General features: G+C 39.3%; 1 protein-coding gene across 1 annotated transcript; it reads left to right on the top strand.

The window, feature by feature from the left end:
• The first annotated feature begins 341 nt into the window (after positions 1-341).
• Positions 342-22,416, top strand: LOC125254014. Its single transcript, XM_048168365.1, has 2 exons — positions 342-668; positions 18,243-22,416. The coding sequence occupies exons 1-2, from the start codon at positions 635-637 to the stop codon at positions 19,724-19,726; spliced, it is 1,518 nt and encodes a 505-aa protein (XP_048024322.1). The 5' UTR covers positions 342-634; the 3' UTR covers positions 19,727-22,416.
• Positions 22,417-24,967: the final 2,551 nt, after the last annotated feature.

Raw genomic sequence — 24,967 nt, 5'->3', positions numbered from 1 at the left:
TCAATATATTTTTAATGCACTTCAAATAAGCATGTTGGGAATACAAATGTATTATTAACATAATACTTGCATTTCAAGTGTATTTTTTTAATACATTTAATACTAGGCCTACGTCTTTTTCACTTGGGGTGAATTACTGCTATTGATTGATTGATTGACCCCAAATATGAAAACATACTGGATAAGGATCACTTTTCTGAAAAGAAAAATCTTAGTCAGTAGGCCTATTTATTTTTTCCACAATAATAGGTGCAGAAATAATAATAAATAACACACTTAACAATGAATTACTGTTCAAATCAATAAATTATTGCATAGGTTAGATGAGGACAAGTAGCATAGTCCTGAATTGTAGCCTCCTTTTTTCTTTTTTTCTTCTTTGACAAATAGTTGTTAAGTCATGCTGTCTTATGTTGCGCAGCGCAACCCATCTTTTAACAGATGAAAACAACACCAGACACACTGGAGAGACATTTCCAAGAATTATAAACCAGCCATAAAAGACGAAAATAGTAACTTATCATGGGACATGAGACCGTTTGTAAACTCGTATCGGACATGTTTGGTGAAATGCATCTGTTTCAGACAGTCATATCTGAAGAGCTTAAAGGATTATGAACGTGATTTTTGATGAATGCTCATCAATTCTGTCGAGATGTTTTCGAGAGGTATGCTAAACTTTTCTTATATTTTGTCTGACATTTACCTTTTAGCCTAAATGTCTTATTGTAGGCTATTATATTCTACATAGCATATCATCAAGTAGCCTCCGAATTTACTTTCACTTTGAGCTGATTTCAGTTTATTCGCTTGTTGTTTTAAAACATGAATAAATATCAATGTCAGTGCATGCAGGATATATTAAAAAAACAAACGAAAAAACAATGCTGCATTATGGTAGCAGTGAAAGTCTCATGTAACTAAACTAAAATGTTTCTAAATGTTTCTTTAAAAAGAGATCGCTGAACTGGAGGAGGCGCAGGGAGGAGGACCGTTAGATAGGCGCGTGCGTGTCGCACATAATATAGGCCTAATATAGCCTGAGCATATTTTATTTACAAGTATATATAAGTATATTTTATGTATATTTTAGGCACGGAACACACACTTACCGTTTTACCATGCAAATGGGTTTACAACGTTGAGTTTGGTTGAACTGGGTGAAAGTTCAGTGACATTTTCTTGTAGTGCAAGATTAGATTAAACATCTCATAGTAAAAGAAGTAGGCTAAATAAAAGGTTTAGTACACATTTTGCCATTTTAAGAGTTTAAAAATTAACATATAGCTACACTGTGAGAATCATCGACTGTATCTGGGCCTGTATTTTTTAAAACACATTTCATGCATGTAGATACTGAAGAAAAGGCTTGGTGGTTTTATAATAAGGTTTAATTTGTTAACATCAGTTGATTAATATGAACTAACAATAACTCTACAGCATGTATTAGTCTAACTCTAAAGTAATTTCAACATTTACTAATAATGGACTGTTAACTAACATGAACAAACAATCAATTATATTTTTATTAACTGACATTAACAAAGATTAACAAATGCTTTGAATAAAGTTAGGGGACAAAATAAATGGCAATACAAAGATGGCAATATTCAAAATCCTTGTCCTTGTGGGGACATTGTTTGGTCCCTAAGCATGAGGAAATATAAATCATACTAAGTGATTTTTTCTTTTTTTTTTTTTTTTTTTTTTTTAAATGTAAAAATGCAAGTTTTCTGTGATGGGTAGGTTTAGGGGACAGAATATACAGTTTGTACAGTAAAATCATTATGTCTATGGAAAGTCCCCATCAAATTTGAAAACCCAACAGGTGTCTGTGTGTGTGTCTGACAAATCAAATCATTTCTCACCTTCAGTAAGAATGTATAAACATTCATATGTAAAATCATCCATGTTCCAGTATTGCAATAGTAACTTTGAAACCTTTTCACATCTGTTTGCTAATACACCTGATGTTGTTGTGATTACAGTTTTTTTTTTTTTTTTCGATTAGTAAACGACAGTGGGCACAACTGGAGTCACATGTGCAAAACTCTAACTACAGTCTGCACAGCAGCAGTTCATGTGGACCAAACTCTAGTTCGTCTTTCATTGCTTGAACACAGTTTTCAAAACTCTACACACTTATCCCATGACTTTAACCACAACCTGCACAACACTGTGGATTTACAGCACTTTGTTCAAATGCTAACATACTGCTGTCAAAACTGTGTACCACACATTCAATACAGAATAGATTTCAGCCTTGTGCCTTTCAAACACTGCTGATTGCAATTTCATATAGGTAGAGCTCAGAAAGACTGCCAGGGATGGATAAGGCACTCCAGAAGGTTCTTCCCCAGGTGCATGGCAAGAGAGAACATTAGATGTGATGTTGATGAAAACCTGTGGTCTGATGCTAGAGAGAGGCAGGATTAGCCCCTCAATTATTTGTTCAAATTACAGTATGTACTTTTAGTTTCTACCTTTTTTTTCTCATTACTGTAATTCCGTAAATTACTACAGACTATTGAAGCAAACTGCTAATTTTCATTTACCTTAAAGAATTATGTTCTAAAAATTTTAATAAATCATATGAAAGAATGTCACTCTTTTCTTTGAAGAAAATATTACTTTGTATGAAGTCACTGAAATTGTTCAAACTGTAAAGATGAAAAGTTTGTATTTTCTGTGTTGGTGTTTGATGCTAGTGTTTTTACTCTTAGTGCGTTCTGAGTGACAGTGTGTGTTATCTCAGTGAGGGTTGTGCATAGTGTTTGGCTGCACTGAGCCTGTTTTGAGCCATGTGTTAAGAGTTGTGTTGCTTGGAATGAGTTTATCAGGTGATGTGAACTGTTTAGCTCAGGTGACTGTTGGTAGTGCAGACTGTAGTTAGAGTTTTGCACATGTAGCTCCAGTTGTGCTCACTGTCGTTTAGCAATCGAAAAAAACTGTAATGAGGAGTCTAGAGAAGTGTTCGTTTTGGAGGTTACTTGCACTTTTGTAAGGCTTGATTTTCCTGCTAAATGAAAACTGAGATCAAGCATCCTGCAATAAAGCTTATCTGGAGAGAAGGTCTTAAAGGAATAGCATAGGACAACGCCTTGCCCTCACACATCTACAGTATGCACACATCTATCAGACTGGCGAGTTTATGTCCGTGAGTTTACCGCAAAATCCCAGGGCGAGTATCTCTGTGCGGCATCGGGTACCTAATGACTGAACAATTGAAATATGGGATATCCAGAATCATCAAATATCTAAATTAATGCATAACTAATGATGAATTTCTAATTGGAAACACAACCTAAGTGTAATAATCATTTGAAATTGGAGTCAGATTAAACGAGTGAAATTAAGTGAAATTAATAGAGACGCTGAAAAGGCATACACGCGTTAACCTTCGCCCGGGCGCGTCGGATTCCGTTTTTGGGCCGATGCAGGGTTCCTTACATAGTTATATACCAACAACTTCTAAACAACATTTCAGAGATAGGTTATCGGGCCTGGTTACTTGTTTTCATATTTGGCACCTTAGGACATTCACACAGGCTGGTAGTAAAGGGGCTTCAACAGCTTGGGATGCCCAAAGTCTAAAAATGGCTAAGCGGTTAGCAAGGTACTGTGCTCTGTCTGCTATTATAGGCAGCTGCCATATATGGTAGAGGCGTTGTTACTTATACCCATAAAAACGTAATGTTTTTAGTTATATCATCAAGTTTCTGAGTCTTGTGTTTTTTTGTGAGACATTTAAGATTATTTAGAACTTCAAAAATATTTTGCTACAAATATTTTTCTATTAATCAACTAGTGTGCCTTTACGTTGCTTTAATGTGTTGCTATTTTAACATGTCACATGTTTGTCCTGTGCAGATTGAATTCAGCATTTATAGATGTCACTTCCAAAACTTTGCAGCATGCAACTGGCCGTCGGTCCTCTTAGCAGCATGAAAAACAATAGTTTTGAGTGATGAGTGGATTCTGACCAACCTAAAGACCCCTGATTGGCCATTGTGTTCAAGAAGTCAACAACTATGTCTGTGATTGGCTAAATTGCTCACCTTCTGCAAAAACACATTGTAAATAGATACATTTGACGTTCTTACAAAATTATATGCACTGCAGCGTTTTCCAAATCTGTTTCGCCAATATATTATTACAGTATCAACTGAGGGTGATCTTGCTTACGTTTGAGGGTGCTTAGCACAGTAGAACTTGGCCTGGTAGAGTGTCATTCTTGTCTTCTAAAGAAGCTTTACAAAAGAAAACATTGTATAATATTGCCTGTTGTTAGTCATTGTTAGGTCCAACCTTAGGTTCAACTTTACAGTTTTTTTCAGTTGCTAACAAGCATTGTTCAATACTGAAACCACATTTTCAAAACTCTTCACACAGTCTGCTTTACCAGCATGAATGTTAACCAAACAGTTAATCTCACCTACAAAACTCACTCAGACCAACATAACACTGGCAACAATTCTCATTCAGAAAACACACATTTTATTCACAACACACTGACCTAAAAAACACTAACAACAGGAAGCATTACATAATTGATGAACTTTTCTTTTTTAAAGTTTCAATGATTTTCCACATAAATCAGTTCTTCATATAGAATACTGTAACACAATTTCACTTTATTGAAAGCATTTGTAACACGAATGAATCAGAAATTAATCAAAATTTCTTTCTTTTTTTTTTATATGAATATAGTACTTGAAAATTATAACCAAAAGGTGAAAAAAGAGGGAAAAAACTCCAGGGCTGCAATGATAATAAAGAATAAATAAAATACATTCTACACATTACTGTAACAACATGTGTAGTTGTTCATTATAGTAAATTACAGTGATGGTTCTAGTCGGCTCTCTCTCTTGCATTTGGCCACAAGTTCTCATCAACATCAAATCAATAATCAAAAATATGATTAGTTTTTTAATTTTTGGCTATAAAATTGAGAATATTTTAAAATAATTACTAATTACCAAATGAGGTGTGTAGACCAAAAAAGCCCACACACTCTAACAAGGGTTTTTTTTTTTTTTTTTTGGCATTGAGAAAAGTTGCAACGTGACCAAAAAAAGTGCTATCTCGCAGTTTTTATCTCCCAATTGTGTGATGATGCAATTATTTTTCATGAGGATTTGCTTTATTACTTTTCGTTTAATTTTTGTGGTAACTCTCACGCTCACTCTGTTTGCTTGTGGCATTTCTTGTTAAAGGGTCATGAAACCCCCCTGTTTTACCCTGGTCGTTCACACCTCTGAGTTTCAAAAAGTCTGGTAAAATGGGCGTGTAAAGCTCTGGAAAAGTGGGAGTGTAGATGGGGGGAAGAGGGGAGAGAACAACCAATGAAGCACAGACATACAACACACTCATTATACAGAATAATGAATATTAATATATGAGCACGGAGAGAATGACAACAAACTCCCAAGCACAAGGGAGAAATGTGAAAGAATATTTAATAGGGCTAATAATAGGCTACTTTAATTACATTTACGAGCACTGCAGTCTCAAAATCAGTCTTTTGTCTATTAGAATAATCGTGTCGTCACGTTCAGAGAGGCTACACCACTGTATCAGTGTACAGTTTGCACATATAATTCATTTGAAGAAGACTTGATGAAATATGTGTGCATAACTACACCGTGCTGGTTAATGTTTGGTGCAGGAGAATGTGTGAAATAAAAACTTTAAACACAGATACTTTATTCTGTATGAGCTATGTGTCACGTGGCTAGTGTTATTAAACTCATCGTGGAGCTCCGCGCTGAAACCGAGCATATGCGCGCTCCGCCTGTATATCATAAAAATAATCGTATTTTTCATGTGTTCATATTCAAACTCCAGTTCTGACTGCATCGCGAGCAAAATACAAACAACACACGTGCTGTGCTGAGGGAAACAGCCTATGGCTCGCGTGTTTGAACGCAGCTAGAGCAGGCAGAGGAGAATGAGCCGCACTTTTGGGACATTTGAATTCTCCACTGTAATGCGATCTCACGCGAACATATTTTCCATTTGTGTTGGTAGATTACAGCAAAACAATCCACATGCACACAAACCTCTGCTCTGGTCGCAGGAAAACACATTGTGTTGTAGCACTGAGGAAACGAACATCAACGATATGTCTCTGAATGACAAGAGACCGAGGCGAGAGAAGTGATACTTCCTTATGCATAATACTGCAATTATAATCGTATGCATACGACAGTGCAGTGATTGGATTAAATGAGCTTTATGTCATGAATATATATGTCAAGAATCTACGTCAGTGTGTTCAAAAGTACACGATGACGTCAGATTTTGTGACGTTGCTCCGACTCAGCTTTTCAAACAGGAAGACAGAAATCGCTCTGAAAAATGCAAAAAATAACTATTTTTCACTTATAAATAACATTAATGAGTACCTTTAGTGTTTTCAATGATGTGCAGCCTATACATATCTGTTTACATCTCAAAAAAAGTGTTTTGGGGTTTCATGACCCTTTAAAGGTAACTTGCAGTATTATAGATGAGGACACAGTAAAGCTAGGCTGATTTTAGGCTAAGTTTACTTTTTTCCTGACAAGGGAAAAGGGTGAGAGGGTCAGGTTTGGAATTCACTGTTCGCTACTGGTGAAAAGTAACATGGCAGTGTTGAACACTCACAGGTCCCTGCTCCTCAGCCATTTGCCTGGGGCTCAGGATCAATCTAGCCAAGAGCTCACTGTCTCCCAGCAAGCAAATCTCTTTCCTGGGAGCACCTCCGTATCAAGGTAGACCACGGCTGTGTCATGGCCCTGGCCCATTGGAAGGACCCTTGTCTGTACCAGGGCAGTACACACCTCTCCAGAGGGAAGGTGGTCTCCAGAAGGAAGGTAGTCTCGACAAATGCCTCCAACATGGGTTGGGGAGCTCTGTGCGAGGGCTGGCCAACCTCCAGAGGCAGCGGCACATCAACTGCCTGGAAATGCTGAAGGCTTTTCTGGCTCTCAAAATGTTCCTACCAGACCTGAAGGGGCACCATGTCTTAGTCCGCTCAGACAACAAGGCCTCTGTACGAACTGCTGAGACGCCTCCTCTTTTGGGCACAGCACAACCTACGCTCGCTCAGAGCAGTGCACATGCTGGGCTGACTGAACTAGGGGGCACTCAGGGGAATGGATGCTCCATCACCAGTTGGTTCACACAATCTGGAATATCTTAGTGATTCATTTCTTAAAGGGGGCCAGAAGGCTGAACCATCCTCACCCCCTTACTATTCCAACATGCGACCTGTCTACGGTCCTTAGGGCCCTCATGTTTTATTCGGCTGCGTTACAACCCCTTTTGCTGAAGGCTGCCTTTCTGCTAGCCCTGACATCAGTCAAGCGAGTGGGTGACCTGCAAGCTGTCTTGGTGAGCGCGTCTTGCTTTGAGTTTGAGCCAAACGTTGTCCTCAAACCAAGACATGGTTATGCACCTAGGGTGCTCTCCACTCTGTTCAGAGGATGAGCGAGAGTCGCATTTACCCTGCCCGGTTTGGGCCTTGAGGATGTATATAGAGCACTCTGCCCAGTTCAGGCAGTCAGAGCAGCTTTTCGTGTGTTTTGGAGGCTGCACCAAATGGCATCCAGTCACAAAGCAGAGATCATCCCACTGGATAATGTATGTAATTGCACTAACTTAAGCGTCTGTAGACCTTCAGTGCCCCATCAGAGTGAGAGCCCACTCCACCAGAGGTATGGCCTTCTCCTGGCCATGGTCCAGCGGAGTTTCCATTGGCAACATCTGTACGGTGGCCGGCTGGTCCACCATCGCCAGATTTTACAACTTGGGCATCCCTGCGCTGCAAGCATGGGTCTTGTCTGTTTAGTTGGGCTTTGATCTCTATGCGAGCTCAACCCACTCAGAGCGTCATCCCTCAGGGCTCCTACTTTGTGGTCCAAGCCCCTTAGTCTTGGGCGAATATCTTCACCCTGTCTTAGCCTTGCTATCTTCAGGGCCCTTATCCTTAAATGCCTTAGGCCAGAGCCATAGAACGATCAAAGTTCTGCGATTGTAGCACGGCGCTATTGGATTGCATCTGCATTGTGTCAATTATGAAGCAATACGAATGAACAGAATCAATGGGGAACGTACTGGGTTACTAACGTAACCTTGGTGCCTGAGATAATGGGAACGAGTGTTGTTTAGCTAGCTGTGCTACCACGCTACTGAGCTTGCTGCTTCAGTCGAAAGACTCTGAAGCCAACAACGGGTTTGCCCACATATATAGGCAGGTAGCCAAACCCGTTTCGGTGGCCTGCAACCCTTTGGGGTGGTACTCTGTGTATTTCGACCACAGGAACCAGGGTCTAAATTAAGTTCTGGGTAAAAAATTCCCTCTCCGAAAGTTCCGGAACTTTCGGGGATGAGACTTGGGCACTGAACATGCTGATTGGTTGAGTTCACTCAGCATTTTATTACAACCATCGTTTTTTAAAGTCTGTTGTGGTATGTGTAGTAAGAGTTGTTTGCTATTCGAATCAACAATGGAGTTTAAAAAATACGACCAATGGACTGATGATGAGGTTCAGGCTTTATTAAGCTTATATGTGGAGGACAAAATCCAGCACAAACTGGAAAGTCGCATGCAGTCCTACGTCACCGGACTATCTTCATGGTACTTAAGACTGCTATGGAAATGCAGCTAGAAATAGTTCCTGGGACAAATTGTTCCAGGTAATTTCAGTGGAAACGCTTTACTAGTTTGTGATGGATTAAAAAAAGAGGGAAATGCAGTGCAGAACCACCCCCAGACAGGGGCCAGGCCTAAATCACATGCCACACTTACCCTATTTTTTTTTTATTTTTGTGGATGTGAACTTTCTTAATCATTCAACAAATGTGTATGTATCACAACTAATGTGTGATGCATTAAAAAAGCAAGGCATTCAAAACAGAACCAGCCAAGGCAGAAAATCCCAGACAAGAGAGCACAGGAGGATGACAGGAAGGCCCAAGCCCCACACCACACCCCTCCAACCCTAACTAAACTCCACCACACTAGAAAAGGACTGGGATATCATGGCTCACTAGGGACCAGAGGCAAAAGCTAGGTACAATATAACAATATGTTAAATATACTGTAGTTAGATTAAATTATAATCAATGTTGTTACCTCTTCCTAATCCCCTCCCCTCCCCTGAATCTTATATAGGTGTGGGTGGACGTGTGCTGTTGTGGTTGTTCTCAGACAAAGAAGCTCAGCAGATTTATGACTGTTGGAAGGAAATGAGAGATGACCAGGAGGGGTGTAGTTTTAGTGTTGAATATGTGAAGGAATGTGAATATGTAAATATGTGCTGTACACTTTCTTCTCAGTAACAAAATAAACAACAAAAATGAGAAAACAGCAAGCATTTTTACAGAAAGCATAAGAAAACCGTCTGATCATAACATGGGTATGTTAGCAGGAGCTCTGCAAATTAGCTCTCCAGTCACGTCACGTTTATTCATATAGCATATAGAATAGATGTTTATTCAATAGATTGCTTAAAAGCAAGCAGCTTTACTATATCAAACCCGGAAAATATTGTCAGTGCCTATCTAGTGTGTTAATGCTTTCACCTGTGGAGATCTTACCTCAAAAAACTCAACAGATCAAATGAGTCAGAGTAGACTTCCACGCGAATGAAGGCGGAGCCTCAGCACACACCTCCTATTACGTTATCGTCATAGACCAATGGTGGCATGAAGGTGTTTTGCAGCTGAAGCGAACTTTTCCTGAAAGTTCACTTTGGCAAGCCGTTTCGAACTTCTAAAAAGAACACAAAACAAACTTTGTTTTGGCCTGATTTTGTTCGAAATGACGTCACATCAGTTCGTTCTTCGATTTCGTTTGAACATTCAGAAAACAGGTGAGTTTTGAGTAATGATTTAAATTCAGAGATATTATTGACACAACAGAGTGAGCGTGGGAGAGAATTCCAGAGTTTGGGTGCAATAACACTGAATGATCTGCCCCCATTGAAGAGAGGCCACTGCATGAAAAGTGGGATTTTCGTCAGTAAGCGGCGCTGTAGATTGTCGTGGAAGCTCAGGTTTACAACTGCATACGGCAATTTGCAGGCAACACCGAAAACTGCCGTGAATTGTCAGAAATTGACGTGGGCCTTGCTTGGCAGTTGTCCCCCCGTGACTCCCCTTCCTCTAATTCCAGGGGAGGCTTTAACATGTAAATGAAAATGCTGTGAGCTATACAAATGCAAATGCTCTCAAAATCGACTCATTTTGAGAGAAATGTCTGCAGGTATCCATCTGCTACTTCCAGTCTATTGATGGATATGACTCTGGAGCAGAGTATGATACAAGCCTGCACAAAGTCAAGTTTTTATAATGCCTAAGCCAAAGCAAATGTTGAGTTTAAATCAATCATGAATCCAGAATGAAACATGGTTGTTTTAGGATACAGAGTGTACTTGAAACCTAAGCAAGTGATCTCAGAAAATAAAATCAACAAAATCAGTAAAATCAGTAAAATCACCTAGAACAAACACAAGCCAAAGTGTCTGTTTTTTTCCCCTTTAATATATGCAATCGCTCATAAAATAAATAATTTGCTTATGAACAATAGTAAGCAACATATAAATTAACAAGACTTGTTAATAAAAACATTAAGGACTTTGCCATTCATGTTTGCTTTAGGTAGCCTACTGCTAATTTTAGCTTAATCTGTCTGTTGTAATTTGTGTTTAGAAAACATGGCAGCACACTACAGACACAATATGATACACTATTGTTGAAAATAAATATTTATACTTTACTTAATATCGTTGACAAGTTTGACATTCATTGAAACTAGTGTCCCATGTTAACGTGGGCGTGGTTTGTGAGCGTGACGTGAGAGCATGATAAACTTCCTTAAAACTGCTCCAAAAACGCAGGAACAAACACCGCGAAATCGAGGCACTTTATTACGCATCGCAATGTATACAACTGGTGAAATATTCGTTTTTAAATCTATAATCCGTGGAATATCGCATGTGACGAATCTGTCGCCGTCTAACATCTGCTGGAAATCCAGGTAAAACTATCTGCGTGCTCGCGCGCACCCCCAGTTAACATGATCCCTAGTTGATCCGTAACACCGGCGAGAAGAAACTGCTGAATGCTATCAGTTTGCTGCCGATGTAAATGAGCAGTTCACTTTAGTAAACTCCAGGTTGCTGTCCATAGAAGATAGGTTGGCTGCTCTGGAGTCGAAAAACTGTGTGGAAGATACTAACTCTAAGAAGAGAAGATGGGTGCACAATCCTAAGATTGCGGTAAGACTGCTATCTAAGCTAAAAGTAGCCTAAAAGCAAAGCTTTTTTAAGTAGCACAAGTTTAAGTAACTTTTACTATTTTCTCCTTTATTGTTTTTATTGTTTAAGTTCTTTTACACGTTGTTTTTTATTCATATCACTCTCATTTAATTGTTTCCCAGCTGCCTGTAAGACATATTACGAGACAGTACGCAGAAGCTTCACGTAACTTAGAAACATTCAGATCTTGCATCGCAGGCGGAAGCTGTGAAGCGTTCAGCTCGGAGTCGAGCGAGAAGAAAGAGGGTAAGATTTATTAGATTAGATCCGTTTTTTGTCAATGTGGTCAATACTGATTGTCTTTATTGGTTGTTTTTTACAGCTGCTAGAAGCAAGACAGAGTGTGCTAGCTGAGGATGAGGTGGGCCTTTGGAAGTGCGCTACCATAGACCTGATGTCTGATGAGGAAGACGGCATCGTTGGCGGGGTGTCTGGATGGATTATGCAACGTCTAGTTACCTACAGCTCCGAAGCGGAAAACAGACATCATGGTGCTGTAGGATTTTGGGCTTCTTGTGAGCTTCCCGTTTGTTGTGTGGGCAGATCTCCTACGTTTTGTACATGGTTGTGTGTTTGTGCTAATAAAGCTCTTTCTTTGAATAAACAGCACGTCCCTGGCAAATTTTCCTTTCCTCAATAAATTCATGTCCTTGATGGTAATAATAGTGTAGTCCATAGGATAACAATGACATGAATATACAACATAATAGCATAGCATATGAATATATATATATATATATATATATATATATATATATATATATATATATATATATATATATATATTTTGGGGTTTAAATTTATAATGACCCAGGGTGACCAATAGTAACAGATCTGCCAACCAATCACGAGTGATTTTTCTTGTTTAAATGTAGTAGTTTCAACCAATACTGAGTGAGGAAATTCAAGCCATTTTCTGGCAAGGCGCGGGCACTGCTATTCATATGCTAATTAGAGCCATTAGCTCCACATACGTCATGGTTCGTTTCCGTCAATATGTGGCACAGATGAACGCGATGTTCACAGGCTGTAAATTGTCCTTAATTGTCGAAAATTAGGGAGATTTCCAGCCGTTTACGGGGACGAAAATCCCACTTTTCATGCAGTGGCGATGGTGAGGGACAACGAGAAGGCCAGAGTCGGAGGAACGTAGTGAGCGAGTCAGAGTGTAGGGGACTAGCATATTACAGAGATAAGGGGGAGCCAAACCATGCAAAGATTTAAAAGTGAGCAGAAGAATTTTGAATTTAATACGGTAGGCAACTGGAAGCCAGTGGAGATCATACAAAATTGGGGTGATGTGAGCAGAACGCTTGTTATGGGTGAGTATTCTAGCAGCAGAGTTTTGAATGTATTGTAATCTGGAAATGGAGCTGGCAGGTAGACCAATGAAAAGAGCATTACAGTAGTCAAGGCGTGATGAGACAAATGCATGGATGACAGTTTCAGCGTCTTTGGTACTGATGAAGGGACGGAGTTGGGCAATGCGACGTAGGTGAAAGAATGCAGATTTGGTTACAGAGGAAATATGAGACTGAAAGGAAAGGGTGGAGTCAATGATTACACCTAAATTTTTAACAGTATTGGATGTTTTGATATGAGAACCATCTATTTCACAGGTGAGATTTGTAGAAATATGGCTAGTAAGTGAGGGAGTTCCAATGAAAATAATCTCAGTTTTGTCCATGTTGAGTTTTAGAAAATTTGAATTAAGCCAATTATTTATTTATTTAACACAAGCAGAGATTTTGTCTGTTTGGGGAGGTAGAGTAGGTGTGCAGATTGAGTATAATTGAATGTCATCAGCGTAAAATTGATAGTTAAGACCGTGACGTTGTAAAATCTGACCAAATGGTATGATGTCAATTATGAATAATAAAGGCCCGAGAACAGATCCCTGGGGAACACCTCGCTTCAGGGGGACAGTAGGTGAACGAAAATCCTTAACTGAGATGTAAAATTGTCTGTCAGAGAGATAGGAAGAAAACCAAGAAAGAGCAGAACCAGAAATACCCAAATCAGAGAGATGAGAAGCAAGTAATTCATGGGAGTGTTGAATGCAGAGCTGAGATCAAGTAGCAGAAGTATAGACAGAGAACCAGAATCAGCAGAAAGCAGTAGATCATTCACAACCTTTACAAGTGTAGTTTCGGTACTATGGAGGGGGCGAAAACCAGATTGAAAGGGATCGAAGAGATTGTTTTCAACTAGAAAAGACTGGAGTTGGGAGGCAACAGTGCTTTCCAGTAATTTAGCTATGAATGGTAAATTGGAAATAGGACGGTAATTAGATAGAACTGAGGGGTCAAGGTTGGGTTTCTTGAGAACAGGGGTAACTGCATCAGTTTTGAGTGGCAGAGGAAATGAAGCAGAGGTAAGAGACGTATTGTGAAGTGAGAGATAGGTGCAGAGATGGAAGAATGGCAAAGTTTCAGGAGAGAAGTAGGAGCAGGATCAAGTTGACAGGAAGAAGAGTTGGATTTCAAGATTAACTTAGAGACAGAAGATGGGATTGTCAAAGAAAATTATAATTATTGTATTGAATAATGCTTTTGGCCTGTTACTTGATTTATTAAATTGTGGCAGAGACAAAACTAGAGCGAGCTGAGATAAGAGCAGATTTGTATATTTTGAGATGATCGAGAAAGGCTAAATAATGTACAGTAAGACCGGTTTTTCTGTAGAGACGCTCAAGCCGTCTACCAGTAGCTTTGAGAATACGGAGCTCAGGGGTATACCAAGGAGAAGTGTGTGTGGAAGGGACACATCTGGTCTTAATAGGAGCATGCTGCTGTAAGATTTCAGAAATTATGGAGTGATAGTTAGATAATATCATGGAGGGAGAAGAAATATCAAAGACATCTGAGAGGTTTGAAGAAACAATAGAGGTACAGAATGATGCAGTATCATTAGCTTTCAGATTGCGATATGAAAAAACAGTTTTAAGGCATTTCTTACGCATAGGCAGACTTAAAGGATTAGTTCACTTTTAAATAAACTTTTGCTTATAATTTACTCACCCCCATGTCATCCAAGATGTCCATGTCCTTCTTTCTTCAGTCGAAAAGAAATTAAGGTTTTTGATGAAAACATTTCAGGATTTTTCTCCATACAATGGGCTTGAATGGGCACCAGACGGTTCAATGTCCTAAAGACAGTTTCAGTGTAGCTTCAAAGGGCTTTAAACGATACCAGACGATACCAGACGATGAATAAGGGTCTTATCTAGTGAAACGATCAGTCATTTTATTTTTTTTTTTAAAAGTTTAAGTTTTATAAGCACAAATGTTCTCCTTGCTCTGTTCTCGGATGAGCGTTCGTGACGTCACGTAATACGCAATTACGTTGAAAAGGTCACGCTTGACATAGGCGGAAGTACAGATTCAGTGTTTACAACTTGAACGTGCAAATACTAACCCTGCGTCTCGATCAGCTCCCTAGTTCCCTAGGTCGTGAATCAGTATGAAAGTGAATGTGGCTGATTCCCTGATCAGTGCCCTGACTACTGAACTAGGCAGCTGATTGAGACACACGCCATTTCCAAAAAAAAAAGGTAAAACAACTAATGGTTCTTCCTGTGTCCGTACCACCAGACAGTCATAACCTTCTCCATCAGAACAAAAACACCTCTAAAGGGGGTCGCACACCGGCCGCGCACATTATATACGCGCAAGCTCAATTTTGAATCGACTCCTGATAGAAGAGCTGCACAATGGGAGTGTTTTACGTCAACAGGGAAACGTTACATATGCTTTAATATTTCGCACTGAGGTTAGTGTACATGGAAAAATGGCACAACAAAGCAAAAGGAAAGAAAAGGCTACGTTTATTATACATTTTTAGACTTTATTCAAGCTGTTAAACTAAGAATGTAAAACTGATGTATCTTGCAGCACAGGGTGAAGTCAGTATGTACATTAACGACAATTTGAGAGAAATATAATATACATTTAATGTAAACAATGTACATGGCGCTCTGTGGCGCAGCAGGATTTTGAACAACTTCCTGGGAGCCGCGGACAGGCACCGAATGTCGCCGCCGGTGTGCGGACAACTCATAGAAAACAATGCGTTCGAATTTTAAAGATGTGGCTCTGCGCTGAGCTTCGCGTCCGGTGTGCGACCCCCTTAAAACGCTGTTGCTCAGTAACGGTGGAAATTTTGTCCGGTAATGCAGCGAGATGGAAACAGGGACTCACCGACTGATTCTAATGGCGGGATTGAAATGGTCCAGTCGTGGCAGCATCTAGATTCTTCCTCTGTTGGCAATGGTTGGCATTTGCCACATGTGCAGTTTCCTAATTTCTTCCTCTGTGTATTCCGGTTCAAAAGGTAGGGCAGGCGAAAAACTCATCTTCTCCTCGTCCGACATTGTTGTTTTACCTTTTTTTGTAAACGGCGTTTGACTTAGTATTTGCACGTTTAAGTTGTAAACACCGAATCTGTACTTCCGCCTATGTCAAGCGTGACCTTTTCAACGTAATTGCGTATTACGTGACGTCACGAACGCGCATCCGAGAACAGAGCAAGGAGAACATTTGTGCTTATAAAACTTAATTTTTTTTTTTTTTTTTTTTTAAATGACTGATCGTTTCGCTAGATAAGACCCTTATTCATCGTCTGGTATCGTTTAAAGCCCTTTGAAGCTGCACTGAAACTGTCTTTAGGACCTTGAACCGTCTGGTGCCCATTGAAGCCCATTGTATGGAGAAAAATCCTGGAATGTTTTCATTAAAAACCTTAATTTCTTTTCAACTGAAGAAAGAAGGACATGGACATCTTGGATGACATGGGGGTGAGTAAATTATAAGCAAAAGTTTATTTAAAAGTGAACTAATCCTTTAAGCTAAAATCAAGAAGTTTATGATCAGAGATACCAGTGTCAGAAGAAGAGATGGAACAGATATCAACCCTTAATGTACATATCAGATCAAGGGTATGACCACGAGTATGGGTAGGAAAATGAACATGCTGAGTCAGATTAAAACATTCAAAAACAGACATTAATTGATTAGTGTTAGAGCAAACATTATCGACATGAATATTGAAGTCACCAAGCAGGAGAATAGGAAATGACAATAAACAGGCAAGGGTTAACAGTTCACTGAGTTCAGAAAAAAAGTTGGACAGGGCTTTAGGAGGACGATACAGCAGGATAATTATAAGAGAGTCAGCCTTCAGTACCATATATTCAAATGTATTGGTATCATGAAAATGAAGTTGCGTGAGTCGGAGATTGTCCCGGTAAATGACAGCGAGACCACCCCCTTTACTATGCAGACGAGGTCTGGACAGATATTTATATCCTTCAGGTGCGAGAAGATTCAGCTGCAGAAAATCATCCGGAACTTGCCAAGTTTCAATGAGAAGAAAAATGTCAAGCTTATTGTCAGTGATAATTTCATTGAGATAAGGGGCTTTGTCCGATATTGATCGACAGTTCAGAAGCGCAAAATGACGATGCAGGGAATTCAAGTTAGCAGTACGTTGTTGGGCATCAGTGAGATAAATTAAAGAACGATGTGTAGTATTGCCGGCGGGTACTTGTCTGGGCATGGACGACGATCTATGATTAGTCCAAATGCAGGGAGGGGTATCAGGCTTAGAGCAATAGGTACTCCTGAAGATACGCCGCGAGCGGTGTATGTATCGTGGGCACCTGAGAATCCCTAGACTCCGGCAGCACTCATAAGTCACAGAATTGAGACGCGGGTGGCAATTCAAGGCCCTTAGCTGCGATGATAAATATCCAATATCCATTTTGGAAGTGAAAAAAATGAGGCAGATAAGAGAAGAAAAAGAAAAAGTTTTGCCCGAGGCATGTTAGTTCTAAGCAAATGCGAGCCGATCACAGGCAAAAACCACGTTAACCAGACCCTGAACACCACTTCACCAAAAACAGCACACTAAATAGGAGATAACACACCCAGATAGCAAGCGATTAAATGAACAGCGCAACTGACTGAGAGAGCGATGACTCACCAAACAGAAGAGCCGAACGTGGTGGGGACGTTAGCGGGTAGAGGGCTCGCAGCAGCCCGGCGGCAAGCTCACGGACAACAGGAGTTTGATAATGACAATAGTCCAGTTTAAAGATCAGCAGTGAGAAATTGAGTAATCCAATACTGAGAAAAATAATCCGAACAGAACAGTGGAAAAACATGTAGCAAAAACATACAAACAGTTCAGGTGCAAAGCGGCAGCACAGCGTTCTCGACCCGGAAGTGAAAAAAGAAAAAGAAAAAAAAAGAAAAATTCATCAGTGTAACATCAGTGAGTGAAACAGCTTCTGGAACAAGAAGAAATGCAGGGTGGGGCTAGATTTTGTCCACTGGGAATTGATTGGATTGGATGGTTGTGGTTTGCTATGGTTTGCCAAAAAAAAAAAAAAAAAGAATTCTCCATTTCAGTTTCATGTTGACTTTCCACAAAGCAACAAACATAAAAATTATCTATTAGTCATCCCACAACCCAATCACAAAATCTTGTACTCTTAAATGTCAACATAAAACACATAACTGAACAATAAATACTAACAGGTCTTTCTCTTCACTTAAAAACACATAAAATAACACCCAATTTCAACATTTACTCTCCCGGTTCAATCCTATGCAAATGCACTGCTCAGTTTTAGTTAATGCAAGAAAACATATTCATGAAGTACCAACACAAATGGACTAATTTACTTATGAAAGTGGATTGAAATTAAATTGTGAGAACTTGTTTACTAATTGTGTTGCTTCAGTTGATTTTTTTTTTTTTTTTTTGTAAAGTAAAACAAACTGTCAAAATGTGTTTGTTTGAGTCTGACTTGTTGTGTTGTGGATGTGCAGGATACCAGAGTTCCCATCCCAGTCACAAGTGCATTTGTTCATTAAAGCCAAAAGCTTTATTAGAGACAACCATAAAATGTGTTTTCTTTCTTTTCCCTAGGGAAATGTGATGTGAAATATAACCGACTGAAGAGTGAATCAGAAGCAAAGGCTTTTAACAAGAGGATCTGTGGACTGAAGATCTTTTATTTTTCTGCCATTTTATTTGTGTTTGTCTTTATCATCTTTTTTTATATGCAAGATTACTTTAAAACATCTAATGCCAAATTTAAAGCACATAATGCCAAACCTATCATAAAAAACTACCAGAGTAAAGGCTCTGACCTGCCAAATCCTCCTCCAAGCACACATTTACCATCCGTCCAAACACCACACGTCGACCACACATCCACTAGTCCTCCGGCTCCAAAAGCGTGTGGTGTTCAAGTGAAGGACGGTCCTGTGATCAAAGTTGGGAACCTTAACACATATGTGACTGGCTCTTATATGGATTATCGCTTCAGAAAAAAACAGATAAAGACGATTGCCATCGTTCTCCGTGAAGAGCAGGTGGAATACAGCTGTGTGATGTGCTGTGATGGGAGGAACGTGACCTCACCAGCGGAATACACAATTCATTCTGACCACTTTGGTTTTGAGTACGGCACTGCTACCATCACGTGTCACATCAATAGCCCGTGTTCGATACCAACGCATGTTGCAATAACAGCCAGAGAGATCTCGGAGAGAATAACATCCTTCCAACCTGTCAGAAACAGAGACATTCCAGCAGTCTTCCCATATGAATTTACAATCTGCATCTCTGTCATGTATGACTACAAGAATGTGTTGAATTTAGTCGAGTCAATGGAGATGTTCAGACTGCTTGGTGCTCAAAGGGTGGCGATATATAAAACCAACTGTGATTCAAACACACAGAAGGTTCTGGACTACTATGTGAAAAGAGGTTTTGTAGAGATCATCCCATGGACCATTAAAAATCACATCAAAGTGTCAAGTGGCTGGAAAGATTTATCTTCAGGTGAACTGCATTACTATGGGCAAATTCCTGCGCTTAATGACTGTATTTATCGTTACATGTACCAAAGTCACTATGTGGCTCTACAAGACCTAGATGAGCTCATTCTGCCTCTCAAGGTGAAAACCTGGCTGGAGCTGTTGCCTGAGCTTGAGAAGATGTACGGCACTACTGTGGGCTTTGAGTTTGAGAATAATGCTTTCCCTTTCAATGCAAAAGCTCATATGGATTATGAGCAAGACAAATGGAAAAATGTACCGGGGACGAATATTTTAAATTACATAGACAAAGTACCTAATATCCCCAATAGTTTCAACAATTACAAGGTTATAGTAAGTCCTCTGCTAGCTCTGAAGGCTACTGTACATGGCCTGCTGGAAACTGTGAATCCTGGACCCTCCACAGTAAGGGTGAGCAACTCCATCGCTCGCATGTACCACTCAAAATACTTTGAATTCCCCCAAAACACAAACCTTATAAGAGATGATCATCTGTGGGACTATGTCAAAGATCTTATACCTGCTGTTTCTAAAGTTCTACAGGACTGTGGATTCATTGAGGCCTAAATGATTGTCGTGATGTACTGTCTGTCACTGGTTTCAAGTCAAATAACAATAATAATAAGAAAAATAACAATAATAATAAACTAAGTCTGAAAAACAAAACAAGTGAACAGATGCCGTCTGGAGAAATTGGAAGTATACTTCCCTTGTCCGTGTTCCACTCTGGCTAGCGAACAGTCTGCGTGAGGTAAATTTTGTGTGCACACTACCTATTGGACCATTCTTTTCAAGCGTTCAAATCACAACAGTGCATGTGTGAGTGATCTGAGCTTAAAAAAGAATGGTCCACTAGATAGTGTGCACACACCGAATGCAATTGAAAGCTTTGCAAGCTCAACTGTGTGCGAGAAAATTGGCCTTTATACATTCCTACAAGTTACACATTACTATGATACTGAATTCAAAGGAGAGATAAATGACTATTTCAATGCATACAAACGATTCATATCTAAACATATGCCATTCATAAAAAAATCACCTGACAGCTCAGGGCTTTAAGGAATTATGTTGGGAAAAGTATTGACTTTTTTATATCATTCAGTGAAAGCCAAACAAATAACAAGTCAAGAACATTGTTGGAGATAATGTGAAACAATAATAAGGGCTCATCATTAGCATATTTTCTGGGGTTTGCCTGCTTATAAATTCATTTTGGGAAGAAATACAGTCAATTACTGAAGATACAGGTTATATGTTATACCTTGGACATTTACCCAATTAAATAGCCAAAAAACTTTAAAATAGGCTACTGAGGATTGTATATCCTTAGAGTAAAAACACAACTTTACATCTCACAGTGTCATATCTCACAAAGTGAATATATATCTCATAATGGCAACTTTGTTTGCTAAAATTGTGACTTAATTACTAGTGTGATTAGTATGACTACTCTTGTGAAAAAGTGTACTTAATTGCATTTGTGAAAAAGAAGTGTACTTAATTGCATTTAATGTGGATGCAAGGTAAACCTAATTTGTAGTGCACTTTGAATCTTAAAAGTATATTTAAAAAAAAAAAAAAAAACTGCTTGCAGATAATATATTAGGCCTATAGTAATGAAATAAAGACTAATAAAAGGTAAAAAAAAAAAAAAAAAAAGCAACTTTTATAAGTTATCTTTTTATAAGTATGCAAAAACTGTAGCCTACAGGGGTATATCTCACAATTGTTGCTTTATTTTTCATAATTGCAACTTTATATCTCACAATGAGACACTAGACATTTTATAATAACTTCCATTAATAAATCATTAACAATTGTTATGTAATGCTTAACGGATCATTCTTCTTTCTTATACAACCTTCTAAGTCACAGTTGTCAAACTCAGTTCCTGGAGGGCCACAGTCCTGCGGAGTTTAGTTTCTACCCTGATCCAACACACTTACCTGCAGTTTTCAAATAAGCCTGAAGGACTTGATTACTTGGATCAGGTATGTTTAATTAGTGTTGAAGCTTAACTCTGCAGAGCTGTGGCCCTCCAGGAACTAAGTTTGACACCACTACATCTAAGTCATAGGGATGGAGCCTATCCCAGTTTCCTAGGGAGCACCCTGGAAAGATGGCCAGTCCATCACAGGGCTCTCTCACACACACAGGCAATTTTGACTGTCCGTTTCACCTAACCTGCATGTCTTTGAACTGTGGAGGAATCCCATGCTGACATGGGGAGAACATGCAAACTCCACACAGACAAGACTCCTGGCTTAGCTGGGACTCAAACCATGGAACGTCCTACTGTGAGGCAACTGCTATAACCGCTGAACCAATGTGCCGCCCCTAACAAATCATTAGTTAATATTCATAGCTTGAAATAGTAAAAGATAAAATGCTTGTTAATGTTTATTAATGAACTTATTAAACACTACATAATGATTAACCGATCATTATTTAATGTAAATTAAAATGCTTATACATATTATTAAACTTTAAATTCATATTATCATACACTTCTTGAAAATATACAAATGCCTTTAAACTTCAGTTCATATTTTACCTAATGCACTTTTTTTTTTTACATTTACAAATGCAAAAAAAAAAAAAAAGGTGTTTGGTAGCTATGAGTGATCCAGATGTTCAACAGAAAATTTTACAACATAAGAATGACTGGTCTTACTTTCTATTAGATGTCTTAAACTATGTTCTGGTGTCAAAATAATAATAATAATAATAATAATAATAATAACAATAATAATAATAGTAATTGTTAGGTACAATGTACTTATTGTGTTCATGTTCTATTACAAAACACTCTTGCTGCTATTGAGGTATGATTCAGGTAAGCTTAGGGACGGGTTTGGCTGTATGGGTAGGTTTAAGGGTTGGTTAAGGGTACAGGGGTCAATTTGATTACTTTAAGGGAACATGGTTCAAACTGTTTATATTACATTGTTTTGATAAATGAACAAATATTTTCTTGAAAATTGTTTTATTTTCTCTTGTTGATGTATTATTCAAAGAATATCCTTTTTTAGGATATAGTATACTAAGGCCCGGTTTCACAGACAGGGCTTAGAGTAAACCAGGTTTAGACCTTAGTTTGATTATGACATTTAAGTAGCTTTTATAAATGTGATTTAGAAAAAAGAAAAGGAAAAAAAAAAAAAACATTACTGGTGTAATGGCAAGTTGGGACTAGGCTTAAGCCTTGTGTGTTAAACCAATTGTTGAGGAAATAAAAACGTTTTGCACCCAAAGTACAATTATGTGTTGTGTTATGTCTTTAGCTAAACTTATTTATCACCACCATTTACACAAACCCACATGTCAGCATCATGATTTTAAAAATCAATACTGAACCTGACCGGGAGCCAGCGCAAGGGCTACAAAATAGGAGGGATATTCAATGTCCTTGTCCCAGTCAGGATCCTGGCAGCTGAGTTTTCGCGCACATTGCAACTTAAGTGTAGACTTAAATATTAAAAAGGGCATTTCAGTAGTCAATCTGAGAGGCAACAAACAAGTTTATCAACTCTTCAGCCACAGAAAAAAATAGGTTGCTAGAGTGTTGCTATGCAGTTGCTAAGGTAATTGGGTGGTTGCTATGGTGTTGCTAGGCGGTTGCTATGGTAACCTGGGTGGTTTCTAGGGTGTTGCTAGGCAGTTGCTAAGGTACTTGGGGTGGTTGCTAAGGTGTTGCTATGCGGTTGCTAGGGTGTTCTGGGTGGTTGCTATGGTGTTGCTAGGCAGTTGCTAAGGTACTTGGGGTGGTTGCTAAGGTGTTGCTAGGTGGTTGCTATGGTAACCTGGGTGGTTGCTAGGCGGTTGCTAAGGTACTTGGGGTGGTCACTATGGTGTTGCTAGGCAGTTGCTAGCGTGTTCTGGCCGGTTGCTAGGTGGTTGCTATGGTAACCTGGGTGGTTGCTATGGTGTTACTAGGTGGTTAGTAGTTGTCACAGATAGTTACTATGGAGTTTCTATTGAGTTCTTAGCATGTTCTTAGGGCTGTCGCGGTAACCGCAATATTGTAATACCGCGCTATTGACAAGCCAACCGCAGAGGAAGGAAAGAAACCGCAGAAACCGCGGCAACCGCAGTGTTCAGTTTTTTTTTTTTTTTTTTTTTTTTGGAGACTGGCCTTCTTGATTTACAAATTGTCACTGTGCATTTAATGTTGAATAAATGAATAATGATTCAAGTGTGTTACGATTGTCATTTTCCCGCGAACTGTTTGTATCTGGTGTTTCGTTTCCTATTTTGAATAGGCCTACTGAAACCATGGCAGGCGCTCTCGTCCCAAAACCTAATGTCACGTCGCCAGTTTGGGAACATTTCGGCTTTCAACCCAATGAAAAAGGCGAGCCAGCGAATTTAGATGAGCCAATATGCAAAACATCTAATTTGAGGTGTCATCTCGCTAACTGTCATCCAGCCATTGAAGCGCAGCTGCCCCCTCAAGCATCAGGTCGCGGAGCAACATCAAAAAGAACAGCTGAGGCCGGTAACGGTACCAGCCGACAGTTAGGAGTAGCTGAAGCCTTTGCGAAATCTGTAAAATACAGCCGTGAAAGTAACATGCATAAATGCCTTACAGCCGCTGTTACGCTGTATCTTGTTCAGGAGATGGTTCCATTCAACACGGTGGAGAAACCAGCATTCAAATCAATGCTTCAAAAATTTGACAAGCAGTACGAGTTGCCGGGTAAAACCTACTTTTCAGAAACAGCTGTGCCGAAAATGTACAGCACGGTAAAGTCAGCTATCAAAAGCGAGCTCATGAATGTCGACTACTTTTCTGCCACAACGGATATGTGGTCAAGTGTCAATATGACTCCTTATATGAGTCTAACGGTTCATTATCTCAGCATGGAATGGACTCTGAAATCATGCTGCCTCGAAACCATGTTTATGCCCGAAAACCACACGTCCGACAATATTTCGGATGCTCTCCGGCACGCATTTGAAGAGTGGTCCCTGGATGAGAAGAAGCTGTCATGCGTTACTACAAACAACGGAGCCAACATTGTTGCAGCAGTCAAAAAGTTGAAGTGGCCATGGCTGAACTTTTTTTGTCACAATTTACATTTGGCAGTCACAAATGCAATGGCAAGCGTAAAGGACCGCACAACCCGAGCAATGGGCCTGTGCCACACATTGGTCAGTACATTTTCTCAGAGCTGGTTGAAGAGAAGAGCTCTAGCGAAAGCACAAGCGGAGGTTAAACGATCATGTTATTAGGCAATAAATAAAAATTAAACAAATTAAAATAAATATTTTGAGGAAAATTATTTCAAAGGGTATATTGAAAAAAAAAAAAAAACATATTTAGGCTAATTTCAGATCAATTTAACACCCATATCTGTCTGTGCACATTTAAAGAATTCTTATTCTTTTGCAGTTGGGATAAAAAAATATATATATTGAAACGAATAAATAGCCTAATTTAAAATGTAGCCTATAATTTATTTTGGTAGGATAATTATAGATTTGTTGTCATTGGCTAATTTCTATTCAATGATTTAACGGCCAATTCTGTTCAGGACTGCGCTACAAGATGGGGCACCAAACAGAAAATGGTGGAAAGGGTTTTGGAACAAATCCCGGCTATCAGAAGAGTTCTGGATGATCGGAGACACCACCATCTAAATCCTGTCACGGTTCATGAATCCGCTGTCTCATTCTGGTGTCTGTGTGTTCTGTAGTGTGTCACCTGATTGTTCGTGTGGGCGTCGCCGCTGATTATCTGATCAGCGGCAGCTGTTTGCAATTACACCTGCCTATATAACGCCTTGTCTTTCGTCTCATGTT

Source organism: Megalobrama amblycephala, linkage group LG19 (assembly GCF_018812025.1).
Source record: "Megalobrama amblycephala isolate DHTTF-2021 linkage group LG19, ASM1881202v1, whole genome shotgun sequence".
In the NCBI taxonomy this organism is placed as follows: Eukaryota; Metazoa; Chordata; class Actinopteri; order Cypriniformes; family Xenocyprididae; genus Megalobrama; species Megalobrama amblycephala.
This window is presented reverse-complemented; position numbering and strand designations above follow the sequence as displayed.

What these genes read in the sequence shown, in the direction of transcription:
- LOC125254014 (XM_048168365.1), top strand. Translation starts at nt 635, where the DNA reads ATGCTCATCAATTCTGTCGAGATGTTTTCGAGAG. An exon ending in TGTCGAGATGTTTTCGAGAG is followed by an intron (nt 669 to 18,242) that starts GTATGCTAAACT and finishes TCTTTTCCCTAG; the next exon opens with GGAAATGTGATGTGAAATAT.